Raw genomic sequence first — 24,732 nt, forward strand, 5'->3', positions numbered from 1 at the left:
GTTGAGATGAAGGGATAAGGGAAAGAAGGGATGGGCATTGGATCGAGACAGGTAGAAGGGTTACTAACAAGCATACATACAATAAGTACTTCCATGCAACCCCACGACTCAGTAGCAACCCCAACACCTTGGCCTCCCAAGGCAGCCTAGTCCCTGGTGGTCACTAAACTAAACTTAGTGCGTTGTGTGGTAGCATCCAGAGTTGCGGGGAAAGTGGAGGTGCATGATAAGCCCGAGATACTGTAGCTTACCCCAATCAAGATAAAAAGGTGAGTCTGGCCCTCTCACCTGATCCATGGACAATCAACCCTGGTCCACTCTTATATCGCGGCGCTCGACATTTTATCCAAGGTTGAAGAAAACGCAGAGTACTCATACTAATCATGCCGACCAAAGTAAAAGGTCCGTTCACAATCCCCCCCACGCATCGAGTTAAGTGCTCAGCTCACCAATCTGACAGGCTGTCGCAATTGTTCACGCCGTCGTATCAACTGTGATAGAACACTACCGCACTGCCGGAAATGCGTCAGAGATAACCTTGAATGCTATGGCCTTGATGGGACGTTTCGGTGGATGGCCGAGCCGATCAATAGGCAACGGCGGACTGATCGGCCCCGACGAACGAGCCGGCTCACCGTCACGAGCACCGAGGTGAGGAACCGCATTCCTTGTTGTATCGGGAGTTTTACTGATTGCCTATGACCAGAGTCAACTGACTCGCGGAAATGATGGCAGTTCTCCCGCTCCGCCTAGCCCGTATCCCGAACAGCCACTCTGCCAGCCCGAGCACTGGGTAACCAACTTCTGTGAGCTTATGTTGAACGCCCAATGAACAGTGACTAATGTGCGATTGCCTACTAGTCGCTGAGCAAATCTCGCCGTGGATGTGTCCAGTCCTCCAAGCCGATAACGAATGCAAGATGCATCTCCTCCCCCTCGCAATGTCATCTCCACTCGTCTTCGATGCCGTCGCCGCAGCTGCGTATCATCGCCTCGCATACTACGGCAATCCCCAGTTCACCTCAAAGGCCGAACACTATAAGGCCTCCGCAATCAGGGGTCTCATAACTGGCGCCCGCAGCGTGTGCACACAGTCGGCTTCGTCGTCGGATCAGCTGTTTGCTGCTGCGACACTGCTCATACTCATGTATGACGAGATGATAGCGGCGCAGGATACTTTCGTCACGCTTGCCCGCATCATCGGTAACATGCGCAAGTTTGTAGACTTTTCGAGCCTGGGTGGCGGTGAGAAGCTTCAGAGGTATCTGGCGGAGCAGTTTGGCTTGTATGTGTCTGTTCCGTGATCTTGTTGCTTTAAAGCAGCGATGCTAACTTGAACGCAGCTTGACGATATTCTCTCTTCCTCACACAGATGATGATGACACAGCCACAGATCAATTGAGAGCAGCCTTCAGCTTTGTCGAAGAATTCGCCGCGTCATGCGCACGCGACAAGCACAATCCGCCCTTTTTAGCGGAATGTTTCAAAACGATCCTGACAGTCTGGCATGGCCAAAAGCATAACAGCCCAAGTTTCAATGTCAGTCTTGTCATGGAGGACTTCAAGTCAAAGATCGAAGCAACAAGCGACATAACGGTATTTGACCACTATCTCACCTGGGTGTACTTCATGTCCTCGGCAGCGTCTCCAAACGCACCGCTGCGTAATTTCTTCAAAGATAGGCTACATAGACATACTACTACCTTTGGATGGAAGAATGTCGCTATGATGCATGCGTTTCTTGGGGAGTTGGAGGGCGCGGGGGGAGCGTGGCCAGAACGGTTACAGTTGCATAAGAAGTACATTTGCGCCTAGTAATACAAGCGCATCAACAATACTGATAAGCTAACTAATTGTAACTTGGATACTGTGCGGAGCAAGAGCCGTTGCATCGGGAATGGCCGATATCATCAGCTCCACGACGGCATAGACAGCTTCGAGTTGCATGTATCACGTAACAAAAGTTTGTATCATTGTGATACATCCATTCACCCATAAAACGGATAAACAGATCTCTAGATTGAGCGAATTTGTTCCGTCGTATATCTAATCGGAACATACGTATGATGATTGCGGAAGAGTACTCATGTATTTATCCCAATACGGTTTGGTGAACCTGTGCTGTTAATGGATAAGAAAAAAGGCGTAGTATTAAATGGCTGTAAATCGCTAATTGCCCTGCTTTGACAACGATTGAAACCCTAAAGACGACCATCTATCTATCTCTATCACTCAATTGATCTCACACTTCCTAGTTATGCCTTCTGCAACTGTGAGCTCAGGCTTTGCCCGGGACATTGGGGACACAGTCTCCAACCACGCTGTCAACGGCAATGCCACTAGCACTGGCACTAGCAAGCCCCAATGTCGCAAAGTCGATGTTGCAATCATTGGAGGTGGCTTCTCAGGCTGCTATCTCCTACACAAGCTCCGCAAACAAAACGTTAGTGCTGTCATCATAGAAGCTGCCTCGGGTCTCGGAGGTGTCTGGCAGTGGAACTGTTACCCAGGTGCAAGAGTCGATACCCCAGTTCCTCTTTACGAGTACTCAATGGAGGAGGTATGGAGGACTTGGAACTGGACTGAGAAGCTCCCAACTGCAACCGAGCTTCAGAAGTACTTTGAACATGTCGATAAGGTGCTTGATCTCAGCAAGGACGTCATCTACAACACAAAGGTCACAGACGCTTCCTTTGATGATGCCACGAGTACGTGGGCAATCAAGACAGACAAGGACATCGAAATCCATGCTAACTGGTTTGTCCCGGCCGTGGGCTTCGCCGCCAAGCGATCATTCCCCGACTGGCCTGGCTTGGAAGACTTCCAGGGCGTCATTCACCACTCGAGCTTCTGGCCACGCGATGGCGTGGACCTGCGGGATAAGCGTGTAGCAGTCGTTGGTACAGGAAGCACAGGTGTTCAGATTGTGCAGGAGGTTGGTCCCCAGGCCAAGTCCCTGGTTCTCTTCCAGCGCACTCCAAATCTGGCTCTGCCGCTGAATCAGGCCAAGCTCGCCAAAGAGGAACAAGATGCCGAAAAGCACTCGTATCCCGAAAAGTATGAGTCGAGGCTTCTCAGCAAAGGGGGTTATGACTTTAGCCCATCTGACCTGCGTACATTCGATCACAATGCGGAAGAGAGGAGAGCATTTTTCCAAGATAAATGGGACAAGGGCGGGTTTCACTTCTGGACTGGTGCGTACGGAGATCTTCTGACGAATCTTGAAGCCAATCGCGAGGCCTACAGCTTCTGGTCGAGCAAGATCCGCAGTATGATTAGAGATCCTGTCAAGAGAGAAGTGCTAGCACCGTCAAAAGCGCCTCATCCTTTCGGCACTAAGCGCCCAGCGCTCTTTCGCAACTTTTACCAGGTCTGCGATCAAGAAAACGTCAGCATCGTCGACGTGAACAAGACCCCAGTGACAAAAGTCCTCCCCAACGGTCTCGTCACAGCAGACGGCGGGATCCACGAGATCGATGCCCTCGTTCTCGCCACTGGCTTCGACGCCATCACAGGCGGCCTCAAAGCCATAAACATCACCAACAGCGCAGGAGAGACACTTTCACAGAAGTGGTCAAATGGAACGTGGACAAACCTCGGCCTGATGACAGCCGACTTTCCAAACATGTTCTTCATGTATGGGCCCCAAGGACCAACAGCTTTATCCAACGGCCCAACATGTGTTGAGATCCAAGGCGATTGGATCGTTGGAGCTATAGTTAGTGCAAGGGAGTCGGGAAAGCAGCGCATGCGTGCGACTGTGGAGGGACAGGATAAGTATAGAGAGCTGGTGAACGACATGACGGCGAATACGCTCTTTCCCATGGCCAATTCCTATTACATGGGCGCCAATATCGATGGGAAGCCGAGGGAGGCGCTGAATTTTCCTGGTGGGATTCCGCTGTATAGAGAGTTACTCGATGACGCTGCTGAGAAGGGATACGACGGATTTGAACTTAGTTAGGCAGCTCCGTCCCTTTAACATTGACCAAATCTCTTGTTTTCGTATTTACAGTATCCACTCGCGTGCCAAGCGACCAATTCCTGTGCGATAATGAAGCACAGCCTTGAATCCTTCATGCAGGATAGTGGCGTGACATCCCTGCAGCCCTGTCTGCCTACACTTAGGCTGATTCTCAAACCATGGGCATAAAACAAGCCCAAAGTCCGACATTCTTTTCTTGCAACTTGCATCTCAAATAGACATGCTTTATACGAAAATGACTGAGACCTTCACAACGACTTTCCCGACTACTCCAAACCCGACATGGACTTTACCGCGTTTCACACCCGCGCCAGAATGTCTTGACACGAAGAGCATATGGAACTTGGAAACGGAGTGCTATAGTGGCACGGAGGAGCGGCGCTACCGAACAACGCGGACGTGTAACTACCTCTGGCTGGGCTACACAGATTACCCTCGCACGACCGGAGCTCTTGGCCTTGGATTGAATGGCTTTTGTGGTCCAGGCTGGAGGCACCCAGCGACGGAGTGTCCTGTTGGATATACCCCTGCCCATACTGTAGACTACACACGTTATGCCACCACATCACGGCAGGTATTGTGTTGCTTGGAGTTAGTCAACCCTTACGATTAATTCATGTAGTGAACTGACTAAAATCACAGAGCATACGACTTTGAATGGAGAAACCCGACTCTGACAGCCAAAGACGGCGGTTCAGGAACGCCATACGATAATTTCTGCGTTGCATCCAATCTCAAACCATCAGGCACTTCACCCTTGACTCTAACAGCGTTCGACCTCTCCTCCGCAAGCTCTTTACAAACAGATATCCGAGTCTCAACAACGATAAAGTTCGAACCCGAGAAAGACCTCCTCCTCGCATCAGCAGTCACCGTATCCTATCAGATCAACTCAGGCGGAACCACTTGTGTTCCTGACTGTGATGATCCGTATACAGGTGGACCTTGGCCACGGCCTGCAGAAACAGTTACTCCAGCTCCCCCGTCACCAAACGATTCTGGTTTGGTGGGATTAGAGAAGCTTGTCTGGGTAGGAATTGCGTTTGGGATTGTGGCTGGGCTGGGAATTATCGCTTGTATTGGATGTTGTATACATCGGAGAAGGAAGAGGAAGAGGATAGTTGCTGCGCAAGGGCCTGCGGCGAACGAAGAGGGTCAAAATCAGATGCCAGTGGAATTGCAAGTATCGAAGGGAGGAAAGTCGGAATAATCATTAATCTTAAGGTATATTGTCTTTAGTGTTTGGTGTTTGGGTCGTTTTGCACTGCCACTCTGCAGACACCTTAATTTGGCAGACTATTAGAAGCGAAGCGATATCTATCTTAGTCCATGATAAAACCACAACCTACCAACTGCTCCAGTAACCCAGTCACGGAATCCCGCGAGGCCATTCGGAGCATCCAAATCAGTTGCATGACGATTACATTCATGGTCCTTCAATGGAACGTGGTGGCGCAGCCTCGTTGAAGATCGGGGCTGTGCTGACATTTTGATGGTGGACGCGGTCAATTTTGACCGAAGGGGCAGGGTTGCAGTCAACTGTCACAGCTTCTGATTGGATGACTGGACTCACGCGATGTGTCTTATCACATTTATTAAACCAGCCTGAGGGAGGTTTGGGGATTTTGGCTTACTTTGGCATGTCTTTCATAGTGGCTATGCTACATGCGCCGTGAAGGAATGGATGGTCGGTGAGAATGCAGTATCAAGATTCTCAGATCGTAGATTTCTAAGATCATCGGTCTTTGGACCGGTAACATATTATGTCGATTTCCTGCCCTGCTGGAGACTGATCAAAAGTTTCCATCAAAACCTCAATTGCAAACCCTATGACAATTTCTACATTGATTGCTTCATCCCAAATTCGTCAAGATGGAAAGCAACCGCCATGACACGTATGGTCGATCCTCTTCGCTCCAAAGACCTAATCCTTCTTCGCAAAATCCCTATAACGAAAATGACCGACATTCACCTTCTGAGCCATTCAGCCCTGCAGGGCTGCTTGGGGAAAGATATGATCTGCTCAAACAGCAGATGGAAGCCAGATCACGGGTCACTGAACAAAACAATTGTCCATTCACCAGTGGACTTTTGGGATCTCTGGCTGAGTCCGAAAGCAGAGGTCACCGCCCTTCATACGACAGCCCAGGAACAACAGGCGAAATACATAGAGCAGCGAGCTGTTCAAGTCGATATGGACCAAGAAGAACGCCGAGCGTATCTTCTGTCCGGGCCGACTCTATGTATTGTGCTCAATCGGGTGTTACACCGCCTCCTTTGCTGGACATGTCGTCGGCACTTCCCCAAAGACGACCATCATGGAGAGATCAGCACTCTCAGAGTGTCAGGCCACCAACAGCACAGCCTCTCCTGAGCCTACCGGAAAGCTCAAGCACACAATTGGATAATTCTTATCCTCCCGCGTTTGGTCGAAGCCACTCAGTTGCGGTAAGGTCTTCAAGTGGTTCTTGGGGTCCTTCGGAAAGCGGAACTGGCTCATATCCAACACCAGATTCCTCGGCGCTTGGTCGCCGTGTCTCTACAGTTACAGCTCCAGCACGTACAGAAACTTGGTATCAGGGTGATCGGGCAGAACCGAAGCGTCGAGGGACCTTGCGGAGGTGCTAAGCCCTATACCAGCGCTCTGTTGTTGAAAGGACAATAATCACAATGAAATAGATCTTGAAGACGGCTTATGAAAGGACTTCTTATTAATATTAATTCATCTAACTGATCTTCATGCGCCATAATACATGCCATTTTCTTTCCTTTTTGCGCCGGACCTCACGGTACTCTAGAAACACCATAGAGTATGGTAACTCAGAGACCACAAAACCACACATGTAGAACAGAAAGAGAACACCGAAAAATTGTGAAACACAGCCGTGCACGAAGGGTATCAGAATAGAGGAAAAGGACATAATTGAGTCGGGGGGAAGAAACCGACGCCATCGCTAATAGACTCGTTTCGACAATATGAAATGTGCTTGAGTTTGCGCAAGACATCTTCAAATGCTTCGCTCTCACTTACTCCAAGAACCAAGAGAAACCATAAGTAAATAGCCTCATGCTTTGCACACCGTGAAGTCTCGAAGCCTTTAGACCTCGTGATGGTAATGGTCCGTGAACCACTTCTTCAGGCGACGAGCCATTCGTCCAAAACGGTTATATGACTTATGTTCCGGTTCTTCTTCTTCTTCATAGAACGTTACATATTCAGACGGTTCTTTGTCATAGTTTGTTGCGTCTTGCTTTAGCCATTCGATAAGGCGCTCATTGACTTCGTAGAGGAAATCGGAAGACATCGCTTGTGGGTCATTTCGTGAAAGGGTTGGGTGTTCTTCAGAAGTGCGAGGCATTTTGAATTGCCTGGAATTGGCGTACTTTAGTTGTGGTGATTTTTGTCTTGGTTATCTTTGTGAGTTGAGATGTGTTGGGTCGGATCGAGGTTAGTCAGGATCAGGACGTGGGATTAAAGAGACAAGTTGCCGTCTTCAGCTCTACCAGACACGGGTGTTAGTTGTATCTTCTAGTGAGTTATTTGGCTGTAAGCTGAATGGCACTGGTACCTTTGTGTGCGTTTGTTCTTTGTCCACATTGGCTTGTTCAAGATTTTGAATGCCGTTGTTCAGTGAAATTGACAGTTCAAGGGATGTGTTCCATTTAGCTCAAAGGCCTTCAGCCTCAGGCACGATCCAGGGCTTAAATAATTTTGCCAGTGGCAGCAACTGGTTGGATACAGACTCGTGGCTCTACGGCACTCAGTCCCTGTTGGTAGTTTCCAATGTTTTTTGGACCAGATAGATAAGGTCGAAATCGGCATAAGCTCCCGGTCGTCGATGAAGAGCTGTAACATATACATTTCTAACTATCTATGACACACTTGGAAGAAAGATTGGCTGTTATTATGTATTGAGAGTCAGGATTCTTGGGTTGATCGAATGTTCCTTGTCTGCATTGGTATCATCCGAGATCAGACATGATATAACCGAATTCGAATTAGGGGGCTTGCGAGGGATCAGTCCGAGTCAGATCTGCTGAGAAGCTGGCCTTCGTCTTCCATGGACGACACTGCCCTGCAGTGGCCGTGCAAGTCTGTTTTGTTACCTCTGAGAGCTCCACTGTACCACAGGCCACAGAGTGAGTTTTCGACCTCACCCCCCGGACGATATCATTGATTGGTCCATCGAAGTCTGTGGCATGTGAATGAGAGATTCCAATTACCCACACTGCAGAGGAATATTTTCAACCGAGGAGTCTTTCCGGAAAGTAGGCCGTAGTGCTGTCGATGTCGGAAGTTGGCATAAATATGCTTTCTATCAAGCCTCGCCCTCAATTTCGCGGAAGCAAACTCAGGTATGCGCAATTGATCTTGTGTTTCCGTCTATCATCGGGAACGGGCGTTGATCTAGAGTGTGGAATGAATCTGCAATCACGAGAATAGCCATTGCTGTCGGTCATGGACAGAGTGATTCCAATTTGACCTATCTTGACCCTTGTCTTATCATTCCTGTAGCGAAGTTGTTGTGCCTTTTGAGAATTTATGTGAATACCAGGAGTTGATATAGGTTATCTATGTGTTCTCGATGATCGAGAATATGCTCTAGTTGAAAGTGGTGCTGTTATGCGCTTCTGTCGGTGCATGGCAGTGCGTCAAAGTTATGACCCTGCAGAGCTGATTGGTTCCTTTTAGGGTCAGCACATTCACTCTAACAGACTCAGTAATTAATATGCATCATTCAATGTGCTGAGTTGCCTAGAGACTGGGCAAGGGCTAGTGTGCCTCCACTCACAGAGTCCCTCCAGCTTGGAATGGGCCCAGTGATTCTTGCCATAGCGCGATAGCAATGCAGACGGAAGAACAGCTATAGAATCTCTCCACTTGCATAAGGTTCTGTCGATGATCGAAGCCTCTGAGCTCAGCTTTGACTCTGTTGAGCCTCGTCCAAGCTTGATTGTAGGATGAGCGTTTGAGAGAATCAACCTCAGGATTGAACCTCGAAGGTCTCTATATCTCCAACGACTCTGGCTTTCGGTCTATCGGCAGTAAGAAGTTCCGTTAGCGGTACCCCGCGATAATAGCTGCCTTCCACTTCACCACCTGCGTGCAGTGCAGTCACTGGAGCCCTTTTCATTCACTACCTGCAATCACGTGACCCCTTTCTGCCTATAAAGCAGCTCCCTCAACTGTAACCTGCTCTTCTTCTCTTCTCATCTCTACCCCACAAGCGCCCTGGCTTCCCTGTCTTCAACCGATCTCGGTAACGGTATTAAATTTGCGGGTCACCGCTGTCGCTCTCTCAGCTGGCTTTCACAGTTCATTTGGCTGGATCTTTTCAGAAAGCCTACAATTTTTCCGCCATGGATACTGATCCTCCCTCACACCATAGTGAGCCGACATCTGATCCAGACCTCACTCCTGAGGATGCTAGCCAAAAAGCTGGCGTATCTGAGGACCCAACTGGAAAGAAGCGCAGCGCATCACCAACAAACGATGATCCTTCAAAGCGCCTCAAGACTTCTCACGATTCCGCAGAACCTAGCAGCGACAACGAGCAGCTGGGCAATGAGAATGAGACTACCGGAGTCTCTGTCGCCAGTGAAGCCCCAGGAGCCCCAAGCGTTGCGCCTACTTCTCAAAATGTCCCAAAACATCCTTCCAGCATTCGACTTCCTTCTTGGTTTCCACCCATCCCCCAAGCTGCGATGCAAGAGCTCAAAGTGTGGCTAGCAACTCATGCCAATGCCAGAGCTGGCGATCAGATTGCTAGTGGTAGCCATACACAACTCCTGAAGACAATGGAACCATACCAGCAGGATCTGGAAGCAATTTGTCGCACAATGAGAGTTGAAACGAATGGTATTGATTGGAGAGATGGTGTGACAATTCCGGAAGTCACGACGGACCGACAGAAAGTGAAAGCCCATCAGATTTCTGGTAAGTTTTACGCGGCATTAATCCCGAGGTTGGAGGTTCATTACTAACAACGGTTGTGACAGGGGCCAACTGGATCTCGAACACTCTGGACTCGCCACTCCGTGCTGCACTCCTGGCGGATGAGTGTGGAACTGGAAAGACTGTTCAAATCGGCCTCGCGCTTGCTATGCACTATCACCGAGTAAAGGCAGAGGTTGAGGCGGGAACCTTCAGACCGCGAGATGATATGAGATGGTTCAAGCCAAGCATCATCCTCTGTCCCCACAATCTCGCTTACCAGACATTTCGAGAATGGTCAAGCTGGTTTCCGAAATTCTTCGAAATCCAGATCTGCCATGGAACAAAGGCCCAGGCTGTTGATGAGTCGGCGGAAGAGCATACCATGAATGAAAAAGATGGTCTGCAATCCTGGGTAGATGAGAATGCCGCGTCGCACCGAGACATCGATGTGAGTGACAATATCTGCAGATTAATGCGTTTTCACTAACGATCATGTGACAGACCCTTCTCAACATCGCCATCATTCCGTACAATACGGCCTTGGAACGCATGATTGACCGGGAGGAAATGAAAAAGCAAAAAGCCGCCAACCAGACACAATTGCAACAACTTCTCAAGTCAAAGCGAAAGAAACGCCCAAACGTTGAAAATGAAGAGCTCAAGTTCTCTATCAAGGGTCAAAGCTACAACTGGATCATCTGTGATGATGTATACGCCATTCGGGGACCTCGCACCGAAACACACCAGTTGATCACCGAGTTGGAGCATGAGGCGACCCTTATAGCTTCAGCGACACCACTTCTAAACCACCAAGATGACATGTAGGGGTATGTCACCTTGCTGTGGAGAAGACAGTGGCCGTTCGTTTACGGCCCCGGATATCGTCGTTTCCGCGCACCGCTGTACTACAGGAAGAAAGCTTGGCAAGCTCTCCAAAACGGTGACGAGTACAAGGGTCTCACTTTAGACCATATCATCCAACCGGAACGCTCAACACTTGGGAAGGCGACTTTCCGTGATCGCCGCATGAGGGAAGAGTACATCACGTATATCCAGGAAAAGAAGGGTCCCTTGTTCCTGATGAACCCGGACCTCTTTCAGGAGTTCCGTGAAGACATGAAGTCTAAGAAGCCTGAAGTCGCACGAGAGGCTATTCGGCCTCTTTTGGAAATGTTCTGTCTTCGCCGCGGAATGTTGTCACACACGGCCATGCCTGACGGAACGACCGTGGTACCAAGCGAAGGTATTCCTCGCATGCACATCAGAACTGTCAACGTTCAACCCTATAACGACGAAGATCAGAACGATTTGTACAGAATCATAAAGAAGCATTACCCAAAACTGTTTAATAACAGTCGGGACAAGGGTAAAGACATTGGGCATGGTACCTTTGACAAAGCACAGCATATGTGGCCAAATTCTGCCATCGTCCGAACGCTGGCTTTGTCCACTACCAACGTCGAATCCTATCCCCTAACGCAGAAACCCAGTGGAGAGGATAATAAATACTCGCCATCCGCCCTCAATTCTCCAATTGGTCAAAAAGTGATGAAGAACCAGCCTTGTTTGGACAGATTGACGTCGCTCAACCTCCCCGAAGCAAACACAGCCACCATCGAGACTAAGGACCCCGAGAAGATCGACAAAATCCTAGCGAAAGATGGAGTGGGCGGCCTCCTATGGTATCTCAGTGAGATGCATCAAGATCAAAATGTCGAGTTCCCTGAGTATCGTCAAGACATCGTGAAGACAATCTGTGCACGAAGTCCCAAGCTCTGTTGGACAGTCAAACGTGTTCTGGAATTAAAGGAAGATGGACATCGCGTTCTAGTCTTTGTTGATAATCCTTCGACCTCCTTGTGAGTTTCATCAGACCTCTGAAAATCAAGCCATTGTGACTAACATTGTTATAGGATCGTGGCAGCCTTACTCACTAGCGTTTGTGTGACAACTCTAAACATCAGAAGTTCAAACAAGCCTCATGAGCGCGCTCAAATGGTTCGTAAGTTCAACGACCCAGATGAAAAGTTCGACGCCCTGGTCGTCTCCTTTGAACTTGGTGGATTCGGTATGAACCTCCAAGGAGCCTGCCATCATGGAATCGTCGTGGAATACCCCGACAACATCCCCACCATGCTTCATGGGTTCGGCCGCCTTTGGAGATTAGGACAGGAGCGCGAAGTCCACTGGGACGTTCTCTATATGGAGAACTCGTTCGATGGTTGGGACGAAACATGGATGGTGTCGAAGTATGCTGATATCCTTGCCGCTGAGGGAGAAATTCCAGACGAAATTCAAGGAGAACATCGGGTCATTTGCGCGTTTGAGTTGATCAAACGATATCTTGGGCAAGACAGCAACCGGTACCCCCGGACTCGAGTGACCTGGGCTGAACAGGAGCATCCCTTGGTAGCTCGAGAGGGCCACTTCTACTCCGCGTTGGCCACCTATCTCTTGCAGAATCCGGGACATTTCAAGGAGGTTTGCCTAAAGCCCCTGCCTCTTATTGCTCGTCGCTGGAGCCCGGAGCAAGGCGAATTGACTCTGGATATGATTGAAGGAAACTCTCCCGAACTAGAGGACGGAGTCATTTTGGACTCGCGCAATCCTCTCAAGCCCGGCTACGTTGCAGTCAGTGCAGATGGGGATCTTCATCTACGCCAGGAGTTCAGACAAGCCGCCGAGATTCTGTCGAACTTGAAGGATGATGGGCCTCGCTTGAGGATTGAGCGGGATAGGCGAATTTGAGGGGGAACTCCAGAACGGGGAGGATAAGTTTTGGTACAGATTTGCGTGGAACTATGGAACCAAATAGTTTCCATCACGAAAATAGAAGCGGCAATTGAGAATTGAGCCGTCTACAATAGGGCTCTGTGGACACAAGGCCGGGAGGGCTGGGTTCTATATTGTCAATCTGGGATTCGGGAGTTTCTGGGCTGATAGTTTCAGCATAAAAGTTAATACTGTGTGATTCTCATCGCCTGACCTAATTCTTTAATGCAACAGTGTTCGTAATTTTCGTTTTTTGTGGGCGCCCAGAGAAGAAGCGTAATGGGTGCGAGGAATAGCACTATAAAACCGGATGCCTCGAGACGGAGGATCTCTCACGCAACGGTACAGCTGCTTTGTAGAACCATAAAGTAAAGATTCAATATTTGCCAAACTTGCGGTCTTGCTCGTTGGGCGAGCTCACTCTGCAACCGTTTGTAGTCATAGTCTCAGCATGTGTGATGCTCCCAACTCATTTGCGTACAATGCTCCTGGGAAACTGACCACCCTATAGCTCCCCACAGTCACCAATCACAGTAGCCTGAACTCAAATTTCTATAGCGGCTTTAGCGCATGCCGCTAGCGGTTCCCCGCTATCAACTCCTCCCCATGTCATCAACCCCAGATTCAATTCCACCTCTTACAATATCCCAGCAACAGCTGCACAGCATCATGAAGCGAGTAAAATGCTGCACCGCATGTCGCCGCCGACACAGAAAATGCGTCACTCAGCCTGGAGCCTCTCAATGCGGCACGTGTCTAGAGTCGGGGCAGGAATGTCGCTTTGAGAATGACATTCGGTTCAAACACACTCACTCAGAAACACAGAAGGAATCTGGGCGGAAGTGGGCAAAGGTTCCCCAAAAGAGTACGTATCTAGCGATGAGATCTTTTGTGTAGAGTCATGTTGACTGGTGGTAGTTTCTTTCACGACACCCCGAGGGATTGATGGCAAGGTACCCGAGGAAGCGGACGCGAGACCGGAGGCGAATGAGTCAGTGACACAGCCGATATCAGAAGGGATGATGGAAATATCGATAGACGACACCATCCAGTCCCAAGCGGAAGAGGTGTTCAGCTATTGGGAGTCGCCCTCAAATCTCATCACCGACTCCCCAATTGATCAGAACATGACCCCAGCATATCAAGCAGAGACTCCATCACTCCCACGAGCATCCATCCCCTTTATTCTCGACCCGCAAGGGTCTTCGCCACATGTCACTACCCAAGACTTGACCTTACAAGTTCACAGTCAGGATCCCTTTGAGTTGACAGAACGAGAAGCCTTTCTCTTCATGACCTACATCCACAAACTCGCACCTCTTGTAAGAATCCCCATCTCCAGTAACCTCAACCTCTAACCGCCCAAGTCGGACGCATGCGACGACGCCCGCCATTTCGCCCTCGAAGTCCCCCGTCTCGCCCTCCACCAACCAATGATAATGAACGGTCTCCTCGCCCTCGCAAGCCGCTACGACTCCCGCTGCACCAACACCTCCTCCGACATCGAAAGCACATTCTATCACAACAAGTGCATAAAACTCCTCATCGAAGCTTTCGCTCAACCGCCTGAGACCTGGGATTCAACGCTCCTCACTGCCGTAGTGATCGCGCGCTTGTATGAGGAGAATGATAATGAGACGGATTCTTACTATCATCATCTCAGTGGAACGCAGAACTTGTTGAATCATGAAGTCATCGCGAGGTTTGTTATGCAAGGTGGATTAGCGGAAGCGGCGAGTTGGGTTCATCTGCGTCAAGCTATTTATGTGTATGTTGTGCGCAGGGAACCGCTGGAGATATGTCTTGAGAATTTTGAGAGATCGACGGTGTTTCGGAGATCTGATGATTCGGCGTATGCGAACAGGGCGGTTTATAACTTTGCCAAGCTCATGAGACTATTTCTCCCAATGGACAGTCCGGTTGGGGAGTGGGGAGCAGCCGAGGGGGAGATCGAGGAATGGTATGATGCAAGACCGGTTTCATTCAAGCCAATATTTCACAAGGCAGCGGACATTTCAAGTGACAGGCCGTTTCCAGTCATTTGCTTTGCTGCGTCGGTGCCTGGTGAGTACCTGTTCCCTTTGACCTTACGGTTTGCTAACTTGCTCGAGTGGTGGCGATGCAGCATTACTACGCAGCCAAGGCGGTGTTGTGCTTGTGCGACAGCAAACAGACAACAGACAATTACAGCAGACAAGAATCTGAGGTGAACATATCCTCGTACCTCTGCATGCTGATGGGTCTCGCCTTGTCCAATTCTCATGTGGCAAACGCATTCTACCTACCCGCACACATGCTTTCGCTCTGTAGGTTTGATGCTCAGTCCAAACGTGAAGATGGTTGCTGATGTGAGTTTGCTTGCAGGTGGATACTGCATAAGAAATCCTTGTGTGCAGACACATACCATACGGTATCTGGAGAAAGTTGATGATGTGATCAAATGGAAGACAAAAGCACTTATTGGAACGTTGGAGAGGGGATGGGCCAGCCAAGACTGACTTGATGGTCGAACATCATGCAGTTTAATTTGCTATTAGTCTGTTAGCATCTTTCTCCGTGACGGCGTTGTAATGACTTGCATTGCGGTCTCGTCCTCCCTGACAACAACCAACACTCATTTCTGATTCGGCCTTGAACGGAGAGACCACGTCTACAACAACCGCTCGCATCTTGTTGTCTAAAACTTGGGTATACGCGTCAAAAAGAAGTTCGATGCCGTCTGTGAGATTTGGGTCATGCTGGACTTGCGCCGCCATTGCTGCGAGTGTAAGAAATGTGTGTAAGAAGAAGATGAAGAAGTCTGTTACGGGATGAAGAAGACTGTTGCAAGAAGAAGAAATGTGTAGAAGAAGAAGAAGAAGAACAAGAAGAAGGAGAAGAACAAGAAATCTATTGGTGGTTTCAAACTGAATGGTGAAGGTGCCTGGTCTTGCACTTGATCTCGGGTGTGAAAGGGAAAGAAAGACTGGGATTGACCACGTCATCCCTTACAGGACAGAAGGAGGCAAGGAAGCTTGAGACATTGATCCTAAGTAAGAAAGAGACGGGGGTAATTTAGTCCCAGTCTAGGGTAGTCTTTACTTGGCATCCTCTTCCAAGTCTCATGTTTTCTTGCCCAGGCCTAGATAGATGAAACGTAAAGTCAACAAGAGCGAGTGGGTCATGAAGAGCTGCGCCGTTTTCTTTGTATCTTATCATAAGCTGGCGCTTGCATACGATAGCTTGCCTTGCTGCGCGGTGATTCTAGCAGTGTTGTGCACCAGCACACAGTGATTTACAGTGGCCGCATCTACATGGCATAACCCAATCAATCCACCAGAGAGATTTTGAGCCTGATGCATGTTCAAAGTGATCCAGTATCATGCATTACAAACTGATGTCTCGTGGCTGAACGACTCTCTGTCACATCCACCCGCAATTAAATGCGCGGCAAATGTCCTCCCACTCAGAAAACATCCCAACAGCACCAACACCTCAATCTTCATACCACCGTATTAGGCTACACTCGACCCAGCCCCATCCGCAATCGACCCATTACACATCCTCACCTGCACATACTCCGAATCCATCCAAACCTCCTCCAGCTCATCCACCAACCCAAACTGATACCAATCATAATTAACCGTATCCCCAAAGTTCCCACGACACTGCGTCCCGTTCCCTCCCGGAAGACCCCATTCCTTAGCCCATATTCTCTGCCCAACAGGTTCAGTAGAACCAGTGACTCCGTAATTACACAAACTGAAGTAGTGTTGGCCACAGATCGACAAGTAGCAGTGTTTCGGTTGGACGGCTAGGGCATTGGGGGTGAAGACGACGCTGAAATTGTCGACGGCGTTTTGGAGATCTTGGTTCGTTGCGCCGCTGGCTTGTGCGCAGGTCCAGCCTTTTGATTTGCCGAGGCTTGACAGTGAGAGGATGCCTGATATTGTGTCCAGGAGGAGCTTCTGTTCAGTTGATTGTTAGCGCTGCTGATGCTTGGTTCGAAGGCTGTTTCTTACCATCTTGGAGAAGTGGTTGGAATCAAGGCAATATGGAGAGATGGGGATAGGACGTTCAGAGGATTAAATATTATACCCTAGGGCTTAAGACCTGTTCTGATATTTAACTTTGTGGCTGAACCATAAAAAGTACAGTATGGCTTTGTTGAAAGTTATTGCTTGAATAAACACATCTTCGAGCCGACAGGTTATTTCTTAAAGCTTATCACTGTTACCCTCCAGCGAAAGCCTATCTTCTGGATGTGATTTTAAACGACATTACTCTCCTCTGACACTTTGCGACGTGTCCCAGAACTTCAGTGCCTACTTACGCAACGTTCACTAACCTTGAGCTTCTTGGTAGGATGACATTCAGAGTTCCATACTCACCCTGATCCAAGGCTGGCCCAAAACGATATCACTTGTCCAGTTCCGCACCGAACGCGCGTGTATTATCTGATTACATGAAAGCAAGACAGTTAATGAGGTAGTCGTATCGCTGACTCAACGCACAGTTCCGGTTATTTAAACGATGCGCCTTTGTCCATCTCATTCTTCTCTCCAACGTCATAAAGCAAAACACAAAACTTCTCAAATCTCGCACAAATCTCATCTACATCTTAACATATCCTCATCCGACTTACTATTTACATCTCGTCCCAGCAATGAACTCACCATCTTATGAATGGACTGCAACGCAGGCGCTTGAGCTTCTCAAGAAAGACACCATCTCAGTGGAGGCGTATGCCCAATCGCTCCTAGGTCGTATCTAGGAGAGAGATCACACTATCAAAGCATGGGCGCATCTTAGTAAGTCCCTGAGCGAAATGGAGGAAACCCACCTGCATCTCAATCAAATGGCTAACGGAGAACAAGATCCCGAGCTCGTACTGAGCCAAGCTCGACTTCTGGACAATGTTCCCATTGCGGAAAGAGGTCCTTTACATGGGCTCGCTGTCGGAATCAAGGATACCATGGCCACGAAAGTCATTCCTCGCATGTGATATTTGGTGACATAAACTCACTCTCGTTAGATATGCCTACAGAGTATGGCTCTCGCATCTACGACGGACACCAACCAAGTGCCGACTCACATGTTGTTTCAATTCTTCGAGCAGCTGGTGCACTTATTTTTGGTTCTCAACACACTTGAATCACGTTTTCCTAGTCTAACTTGACATTCAGGTAAGACATATCAGAACATTGAGGAGGGAGTGGGATAGCCAAGACTGACTTGATGCAGACTTAGTCTCACTCAAAATACAAAGGACCCACAAGCCCGCGCCAACTCAACCATAACAGCTGTATCATTCCTCCCCCAGTGACCTCTATACTTCTAATAATGAGGCGCCACTCTTCAGCCTTTTATAAATCCATAAATAACTCACAACTGGAGCCTGAAATGATCCTTGACGCAGTTGTACAAGGCAACGTGATCCTCGATCGCGGAAACTTAGGTCAACGTGAGCCAGTGTCAGAGCGTCTCCAGGCTTCTAGCTCTTGGCAACCTAGGCTATTTTACTTTAGTAAGTAAACTTACCAGTAGTAGCAAGAGCTTCTTTTAAAAACCTACTGAGAGTAAAGTAGAAAAAGCCTATAATAATTAGATAAAGCTTTACACTAGATTAAAGCTTAAGCCTACCTTTATACTTAATCTCTTCAGTTTCCATCTTGCTCTAGTGAACACGATTTCTGGGATACTGGCTTATAATACTACTTAACTCAAGAGAGGCCTTATGAAAAACAAGTATGCCTATGAAACCGCCCTTGATCTCGGAATATATGCGCGCGTTGGTAGATTGATTCCACAATGGTCCGAAGAGATTTCGTAAATCATTTGAGATAATCTGGTATCGAAAGACGCAACTGGGCCTCCTTTATGCCTATGCCTATGCCTAAGCCTAAGCTTCCGCGCCCGGTCTGGGTTTTTACGATGAGCTGATTTAATTATTGATATTTGATGTCATTTATAGTTGCCGAAGGATGTTGCTATCACAAGCTCAGATCCGCGGGAGTGCAAACTACTGGTATCAATAATTTCGTATGGAAAGTGATGCCAGAACAAAACAGTAGCGACAAAAGCTTCGAGGTCCAGTCGCATATTGAAATATAACTAGTAATAAAAAGGGCTCAATGAGCAAGACCAAAAGTATCAGTGCAAATGTCCGTCACATAACCGTCATCATCCATGACCGGGGGGTGCATGTAGTGTTCGCCAGTTGGAGTTCTGCTATCCGCACCCTCTCGAATATCTGTACAGCCTCGTGAGTCTGTACGAGAATCATTTCGTTTCCACTGAGGGAATTTCTCTTGTAACACACTTAGTATACTGCCCTGCATATGCTCGAATATATCTTCTATCAACTCCTCACGATGCAGAATGCTTGCTTCATCGTTGGAATCAACAATGTCGGGGAGCCGCCATCGAGGGTAAAGGTTCATATGGGACGATTGTACTTGAAAGTCATTGTCACCGTCTTGAAAATAGTAATAGCAGAGCCTACACGGAGGCTTGCTGGTAGCAATAAACATGACATCGTCCCAGAAGTCGCAAGGTCGGGTTTTTCCAGCGGTGATAAGATGACTGTGCAAATTCGCTTCGCAGTGAACCAGAGTCTTCGATGGAAACTTAAGCTCCTGCTCCTGGATGAACAAATCCAGGCCGTATCTGCGAAGTTCCGCGATGTCGTCTTCGTAATATGATAGGTCTTGACCTGGAAAAGCACCCTGAATAATGTCCGTTTGTGAAGCGTGCAGTCCGTTGATGCGAGTGAACCTTTGGAGACGAGATGACGGAATGTAGTTGACCGTGAAGTTTTTGAATAACGAGGGCCACTTTGTGGAAGCATCGATTATGGCCTCGGAAGCTTGACGGAGTGAATGAAGACGACCAAGATGATGGCGCAGCTGACTCCATTGATACGAGATTGCTGACTCGGTAGTACCGATGTGCTTGTCGAAAACTTTATCTATTCCGGTATTTTGGCTATTATTTATAGCTTTGATAAGATCTTCGCAGTCACGGAAAACTATTTTCAAGTCTCGTTTAGTCCCTAGTGTTTTTGCAAATGTGGGAGATGAAGGTAGTGGGGCTGGTCTCTTACATTTATTTTTGGAGTTAGTAGAAGAAGTCATGTCGCGAGGAAAAAGGGACTTGTGTTTGATAGCTTGCAACTGAGCCATATCGCTGAACCCTGCCCTTGTTAGATGAGAGAACTGTCTGTATTCATTTATAAGCTTACTGTTAGGGTCCTGTGATCTCTCGCAGTCATCGATGCAAGACTGCAAAGCAGTGCCCAGTCCGTTTAGGTATGCATCGAATCTGAGAAAGTTGAACTCAAGAATACGATCAAAGACTTGCTTTTGCAGTGCCTTGGGAGTCAATTCATCAGGGTTGCTTCCCACGTACTCGAGGAGGTCAGAGAGAAACGACTTTGCTCTTTCGAGTTCAGGTGCTTTCTTCGAGTTTGAAGCAAAAACGTAGTCTGGTCCACACAGCCCCTTCGCAACAATAAGCGCTGTGGCAGAATCGCCACCCTTCTCATTATCGAGAATTTGTGCGATTTTACAAGTGAGCTTCTGAAATTCAGTCAAGAGGGCATAGTTGTGACTCTTTCCGGAGGAGTATCTGATATCGCTCCTGAGTTTGCAAGTCTCGTTGATAGCTTGAAGCAAAATGCAAAGACACTGGTACTGTCTCTGCTGCTTGCTGTTGAGAGCCTTGGATGCTTGGTTGTTGGAAGAGCTCATTTTGTTGTTATGAAATGATATATAAAGGGATGATAAATTTTATATGAAGAGCAAAGTAGATAGGGTTCACGGATTGTTCTGAATTCGCTTGGTACTGAGTATGCTAGGTTTACGTCGTAGACCTCCTTAATATAGTAAATCCCAGTTGATGACATATCTTTGTGGACCTCTGGAAGATTTCTCGAGTCTAGCTCTCATCCAACAGATTTCTACGCAAATCCCCATTTGTTGCCTCTTTCCATACAAGCCCCTTTCTTATCTTTTGCGAAATGCTTAGGGGAACGTCAGAGGCTGAAATGCAGATGTGTAAAAGTCTCTCAACTAGTAAGATTTCAAGCCGCTTGCAATCACTGTCCCGTGTCGTGTCATCTTCGGCGAATCAAGTGCAGCCGTGATTGTTTCAATGCAATGCAAATGCAGGGTGGAGAGGAGCCTGTATATTATTGAGTCTATAAGAATGCAGGGTGACCTGTAGCTTTTGAATTGAAATCATTCGCTGGTCATCCATGTTAATTTCAAAGCCCTTGTACAATGCCGACCGGTGAACTTCAATGTCGTAGCGGATGGAGCGCGAAGTAAGTTAGACAAATCATAAGCACTTAGATTACGCACTTCGGTACCAACTGCGGTTAGTTGACTTTCAGGGGGTTTGGGGGCCACAGATAAACATCAGTGATAAGTTACATTCCACCAACGACGATGTTCTACGGCCAGAAGTGATAAAAGATGAATCACCAAAGCTGAAATAGTCGGCCGTCTGCATTAGCTGGCCGCCTGCATTAGCTGGCCGCCTGTATTAGCTGGCCGTCCGCATTAGCTGGCCGTCTGCATTAGCTGGCCGTCCGCATTAGCTAGCTGTCAACTTACATATGACGTACTAACCAATCAACCTTGGCAAAATGGTCGGTACGGTGTTTTCGAAGACCTCGACATCTCCAAAGTTTGTCCTCGTTGACGCTTGAATGGCGCTCAGGGACTTATAATAACAGCCACTAACTCGCTTTTTGGATACACCACTTGCTTTGGTTCATCTAGTCATCGGTTTTCAGTTTTATCAGGTTGTTCTACAATAGTAACTTCATTTTACCATGTCATCTGTGGAACAATCTGTACCGTCATCTCCTCCCATTGCGTATTCCACCATCTCCATGGCGGGGGCAAATGAGGACTCGGAAAATACAAATTTAACCACTTTCGACTTCGACAACTGCGACATCGAAATAACCCCGGATGAAACAGAGGCGCTTCGTGACATAAGAAACATCCTTAGTCACGGCTACCTCGCTACTGGCTTCATGCCGACGCTTTCTGGGACTAGCTTCAGCACAGAGGCACCTATTGAAGAGCAGTCTGCTGTCTCATATAGCGTGTCTGGAGGATATATTTCGGCTCATTAGAGACCTAATATACCACCCAACTCATCCTACGAGATCCGAAATTCTCTGCCTTTTGCGTTCGATCTTGGCCAATACAATAACATGGCTTCATATCATGAGGAGCCCATCACGCACCAAGTCGGTATAGAAGCCCCAGAACCATTAGCACAATAACTAACCTCCCAGCCCCTGTCTATTGCAACAACAGAGGCTGTCAGAGCTCGCATGGCGCTTGATTCCCTGGATCATACCTACGGCTCTTCAGGACAAATGTACGACACAGAGTAGGTGACCAGTAGCGAAAGTGACAAATTAGAGTTTCTGATTACTCTCCCAGGTCTCATCATAATACTCCTACAGCTTTCAGGCCTTGTTATTTTTGTGAGAAGATGTTGCAGGAAAGAGAGCTGACGAGGCATTTGGAAACGCACCAGCGGAAAGAGCATAGAAAGCGTTACTATTGTTCCGAATGTCCAGAAGCGAGCTTTACCAGAGAGGATAGCCTTCTAAAACATCAAAGTATTTTTCATGGCCGAAAGAGGAAATCTTCTTCGAGGAGATAACTTTATATAGCATTGTGCACTACTTTGAATCGAACCATCTTTTGACACTATACTCCTTGACTGTATAATCCTATTCGAAGCTTTAAGTCTTCAAACTTAGCTACCAGCTTGTAATGCTCATCTTCGATAGCTCTTGAAGATAAAATGTGTGAGCCGTTCTAGAACAAATGTTGCGTTGTGTTGATAACGGAACAAGGTCCGATCCTTCTTCTTCCTTTCTGGGGAGCAATAATCGGCAGAACCATTTGACTTTTCTTTTTTCTTTGTTATGTTGACACCACAGGGACTAGCCTCTATTCCCTGTGAACAAATCAGTCAATGCGCTCCGTGATGATCTGACTATCCCGCGTGACTATAGAAACGCCTTCTTATCCAAAAAGGGTCTTGCGTTACTCACGGGAATATACCGAGTTTCTTCTTCTGTTCTTCTGGCGGTCATTTGATAAAACAAGCCCGGAAAACGGCCCGCATTCCCTACCGAATATTTCTCCACCAAGTCTAGCGCCCCAGATAAGCATAACACCCCGCATCCAATGCCACCATCAACATCGACATTCCGCTGGCTCTCTTACCTATTGAGGCTCTACAACGCACTCGCGGTATTTATCCGCACTGCAGATCCCGCCCTCCCATAAAACCTCCACCATCTCACCTCTCCCACCTATTTCTTCTTTAAACTTGTCATCTTCATTATGTCGAGCACAGCGACTCAGACCCAAGAACCCATTGAGCTCACGACTCTGGAAGGATGTCACGTCCACGGTAAAGAACTCGAAGAACAACCTTCTATCCCACCAGATGATATTCCCCCGCCGTATGCGTCGGCGCAGGTTCAACGATGGAATTATCCCAGGGGAAATATAGCGAAGCTTGCTTTTGCGTTTCTGTCGTTCATCATTGCTGGTATGAACGATGCAGCTGTTGGCGTATGTTCCCCCGTCCCATTCATCAACTTTACTAACAATCGCAGGCTTTGATCCCATATGTACGTTGATCAACCCAATCTCACCACTCCTCTAACAATTTAGCTCGAAACATACTACGATCTAAGCTACACCATCATCTCCCTCATCTTCCTCACCCCCTTCGCAGGCTACTCCGTCGCCGCATTCACAAACGCCCGCATCCACATGAAATTCGGCCAACGAGGCATCGCCATCGTGGCGCCAATCTGCCACCTAATAACCTTCATCGCCCTCGCCCTGCACCCGCCCTACCCCGTCCTTGTCGTGTGCAACATAATGAGCGGCTTCGGAAACGGACTCACAGACGCGTGTTTCTGCGCTTGGGTTGGAGCTATGGATAAAGCGAATACAGTGCAGGGCTTCTTACACGCTTTTTATTCGTTTGGCGCGCTGTTTTCACCGCTTATCGCGACGAGTATGGTTGTTTCGGCGGGGTTGCCTTGGTATACGTTTTATTACGTTATGGTGAGTCATCATGATTTGATATGGTTTGCGGTGGCTGATGGTTTAGATTGGTATTTCTGTGGTGGAGTGGGTTGGCTTGACGGTTTCGTTTTGGCAGCAGACTGGTGCTGTTTATCAGGCTGAGCATGCTGCGAATAACGCGGAGGGTAGTGGTGCTGGAACAAGAGAGGCGCTCAAGTCCAAAGTTACGTGGCTTTGTGCATTGTTCTTCTTTGCATACATGGGCGTTGAAGGTATGTCTCCCTGGTGGTGATCTTGAAAACTCGAATGCTCATTCTTCTAGTCGGTCTTGGTGGATGGGTCGTCACTTTCATGCTCCGCGTCCGAAAAGCTTCAGCATATGCTTCAGGTGCTTCAGGAACTGGCTTCTGGGCCGGTATGGCTCTCGGGCGCGCATGTCTTGGCTTCGTAACCGAGCGATTCGGCGAGAGGCTCTGTCTTACGATCTATCTCCTCATTTGCATTGGCCTTCAACTCCTTTTCTGGCTGGTACCTAAGTTCATCGTATCAGCCGTTGCGGTCGCTTTTCTCGGATTCTTCCTCGGCCCTCTATTCCCTGGAGCCGTCATGGTCACAGCCAAACTTCTACCCGCTAAAATCCACGTGTCGGCTATCGGATTTGCCATGGCGATTGGTGGTACCGGCGGAACGGTGTTCCCGTTCGCCATCGGCGCTATCGCTAACCATAAGGGTGTTGGTGTTTTGCAGCCTATCATTCTTGCGTTGATTACTGTTGTTGCTGGTGTTTGGTTGAGCTTCCCTAGGATTAAGAAGAAGGATTAGGAGCCGAGAGCGGGCAACACTGTTGCAGCTGGGTGGCTACACAGGAAACTCCGTTTCGCTGCTTGATCATGATGAATGGAGTGATGCGATAGGTATATGCGAGGCTAGGTTAGTTGGAAGAATAGTAAAGACTCAGTCGATGAATGGTCCTTTGT

General features: G+C 48.2%; 8 protein-coding genes across 8 annotated transcripts; 6 read left to right on the forward strand and 2 right to left on the reverse strand.

Annotated features, from left to right (window-relative positions):
• Window positions 1-383: 383 nt before the first annotated feature.
• On the forward strand, window positions 384-3,964 carry FTJAE_11679 (cyclopentanone 1 2-monooxygenase; the record flags this gene model as incomplete). The annotated part of the gene is made up of 6 exons (XM_037344646.1): window positions 384-395; window positions 461-651; window positions 709-806; window positions 862-1,285; window positions 1,344-1,663; window positions 2,256-3,964. The coding sequence occupies 6 exons, from the start codon at window positions 384-386 to the stop codon at window positions 3,962-3,964; spliced, it is 2,754 nt and encodes a 917-aa protein (XP_037201266.1).
• A 256-nt stretch (window positions 3,965-4,220) lies between these two features.
• Window positions 4,221-5,195, forward strand: FTJAE_11680 (uncharacterized protein; the record flags this gene model as incomplete). Its single annotated transcript, XM_037344648.1, has 2 exons — window positions 4,221-4,576; window positions 4,628-5,195. The coding sequence occupies 2 exons, from the start codon at window positions 4,221-4,223 to the stop codon at window positions 5,193-5,195; spliced, it is 924 nt and encodes a 307-aa protein (XP_037201267.1).
• A 1,888-nt stretch (window positions 5,196-7,083) lies between these two features.
• On the reverse strand, window positions 7,084-7,344 carry FTJAE_11681 (uncharacterized protein; the record flags this gene model as incomplete). The annotated part of the gene is made up of 1 exon (XM_037344649.1): window positions 7,084-7,344. The coding sequence occupies one exon, from the start codon at window positions 7,342-7,344 to the stop codon at window positions 7,084-7,086; it is 261 nt and encodes an 86-aa protein (XP_037201268.1).
• A 2,002-nt stretch (window positions 7,345-9,346) lies between these two features.
• Window positions 9,347-12,671, forward strand: FTJAE_11682 (uncharacterized protein; the record flags this gene model as incomplete). Its single annotated transcript, XM_037344650.1, has 5 exons — window positions 9,347-9,923; window positions 9,986-10,371; window positions 10,425-10,744; window positions 10,835-11,782; window positions 11,837-12,671. The coding sequence occupies 5 exons, from the start codon at window positions 9,347-9,349 to the stop codon at window positions 12,669-12,671; spliced, it is 3,066 nt and encodes a 1,021-aa protein (XP_037201269.1).
• A 630-nt stretch (window positions 12,672-13,301) lies between these two features.
• FTJAE_11683 (transcription regulatory SNF2) lies at window positions 13,302-14,718 on the forward strand (the record flags this gene model as incomplete). The annotated part of the gene is made up of 4 exons (XM_037344651.1): window positions 13,302-13,560; window positions 13,614-14,017; window positions 14,063-14,655; window positions 14,703-14,718. 4 exons carry the CDS (start codon window positions 13,302-13,304, stop codon window positions 14,716-14,718), a joined length of 1,272 nt encoding a protein of 423 aa, XP_037201270.1.
• A 4,087-nt stretch (window positions 14,719-18,805) lies between these two features.
• Window positions 18,806-20,425, reverse strand: FTJAE_11684 (uncharacterized protein; the record flags this gene model as incomplete). The annotated part of the gene is made up of 3 exons (XM_037344652.1): window positions 18,806-18,945; window positions 18,997-19,644; window positions 19,918-20,425. 3 exons carry the CDS (start codon window positions 20,423-20,425, stop codon window positions 18,806-18,808), a joined length of 1,296 nt encoding a protein of 431 aa, XP_037201271.1.
• Window positions 20,426-21,513: 1,088 nt separating this feature from the next.
• Window positions 21,514-21,822, forward strand: FTJAE_11685 (uncharacterized protein; the record flags this gene model as incomplete). Its single annotated transcript, XM_037344653.1, has 1 exon — window positions 21,514-21,822. The coding sequence occupies one exon, from the start codon at window positions 21,514-21,516 to the stop codon at window positions 21,820-21,822; it is 309 nt and encodes a 102-aa protein (XP_037201272.1).
• A 1,234-nt stretch (window positions 21,823-23,056) lies between these two features.
• FTJAE_11686 (major facilitator superfamily transporter) lies at window positions 23,057-24,577 on the forward strand (the record flags this gene model as incomplete). Its single annotated transcript, XM_037344654.1, has 5 exons — window positions 23,057-23,290; window positions 23,335-23,349; window positions 23,393-23,794; window positions 23,841-24,027; window positions 24,078-24,577. The coding sequence occupies 5 exons, from the start codon at window positions 23,057-23,059 to the stop codon at window positions 24,575-24,577; spliced, it is 1,338 nt and encodes a 445-aa protein (XP_037201273.1).
• Window positions 24,578-24,732: the final 155 nt, after the last annotated feature.

This window comes from Fusarium tjaetaba (assembly GCF_013396195.1).
Source record: "Fusarium tjaetaba strain NRRL 66243 chromosome Unknown NRRL66243_c0000298, whole genome shotgun sequence".
In the NCBI taxonomy this organism is placed as follows: Eukaryota; Fungi; Ascomycota; class Sordariomycetes; order Hypocreales; family Nectriaceae; genus Fusarium; species Fusarium tjaetaba.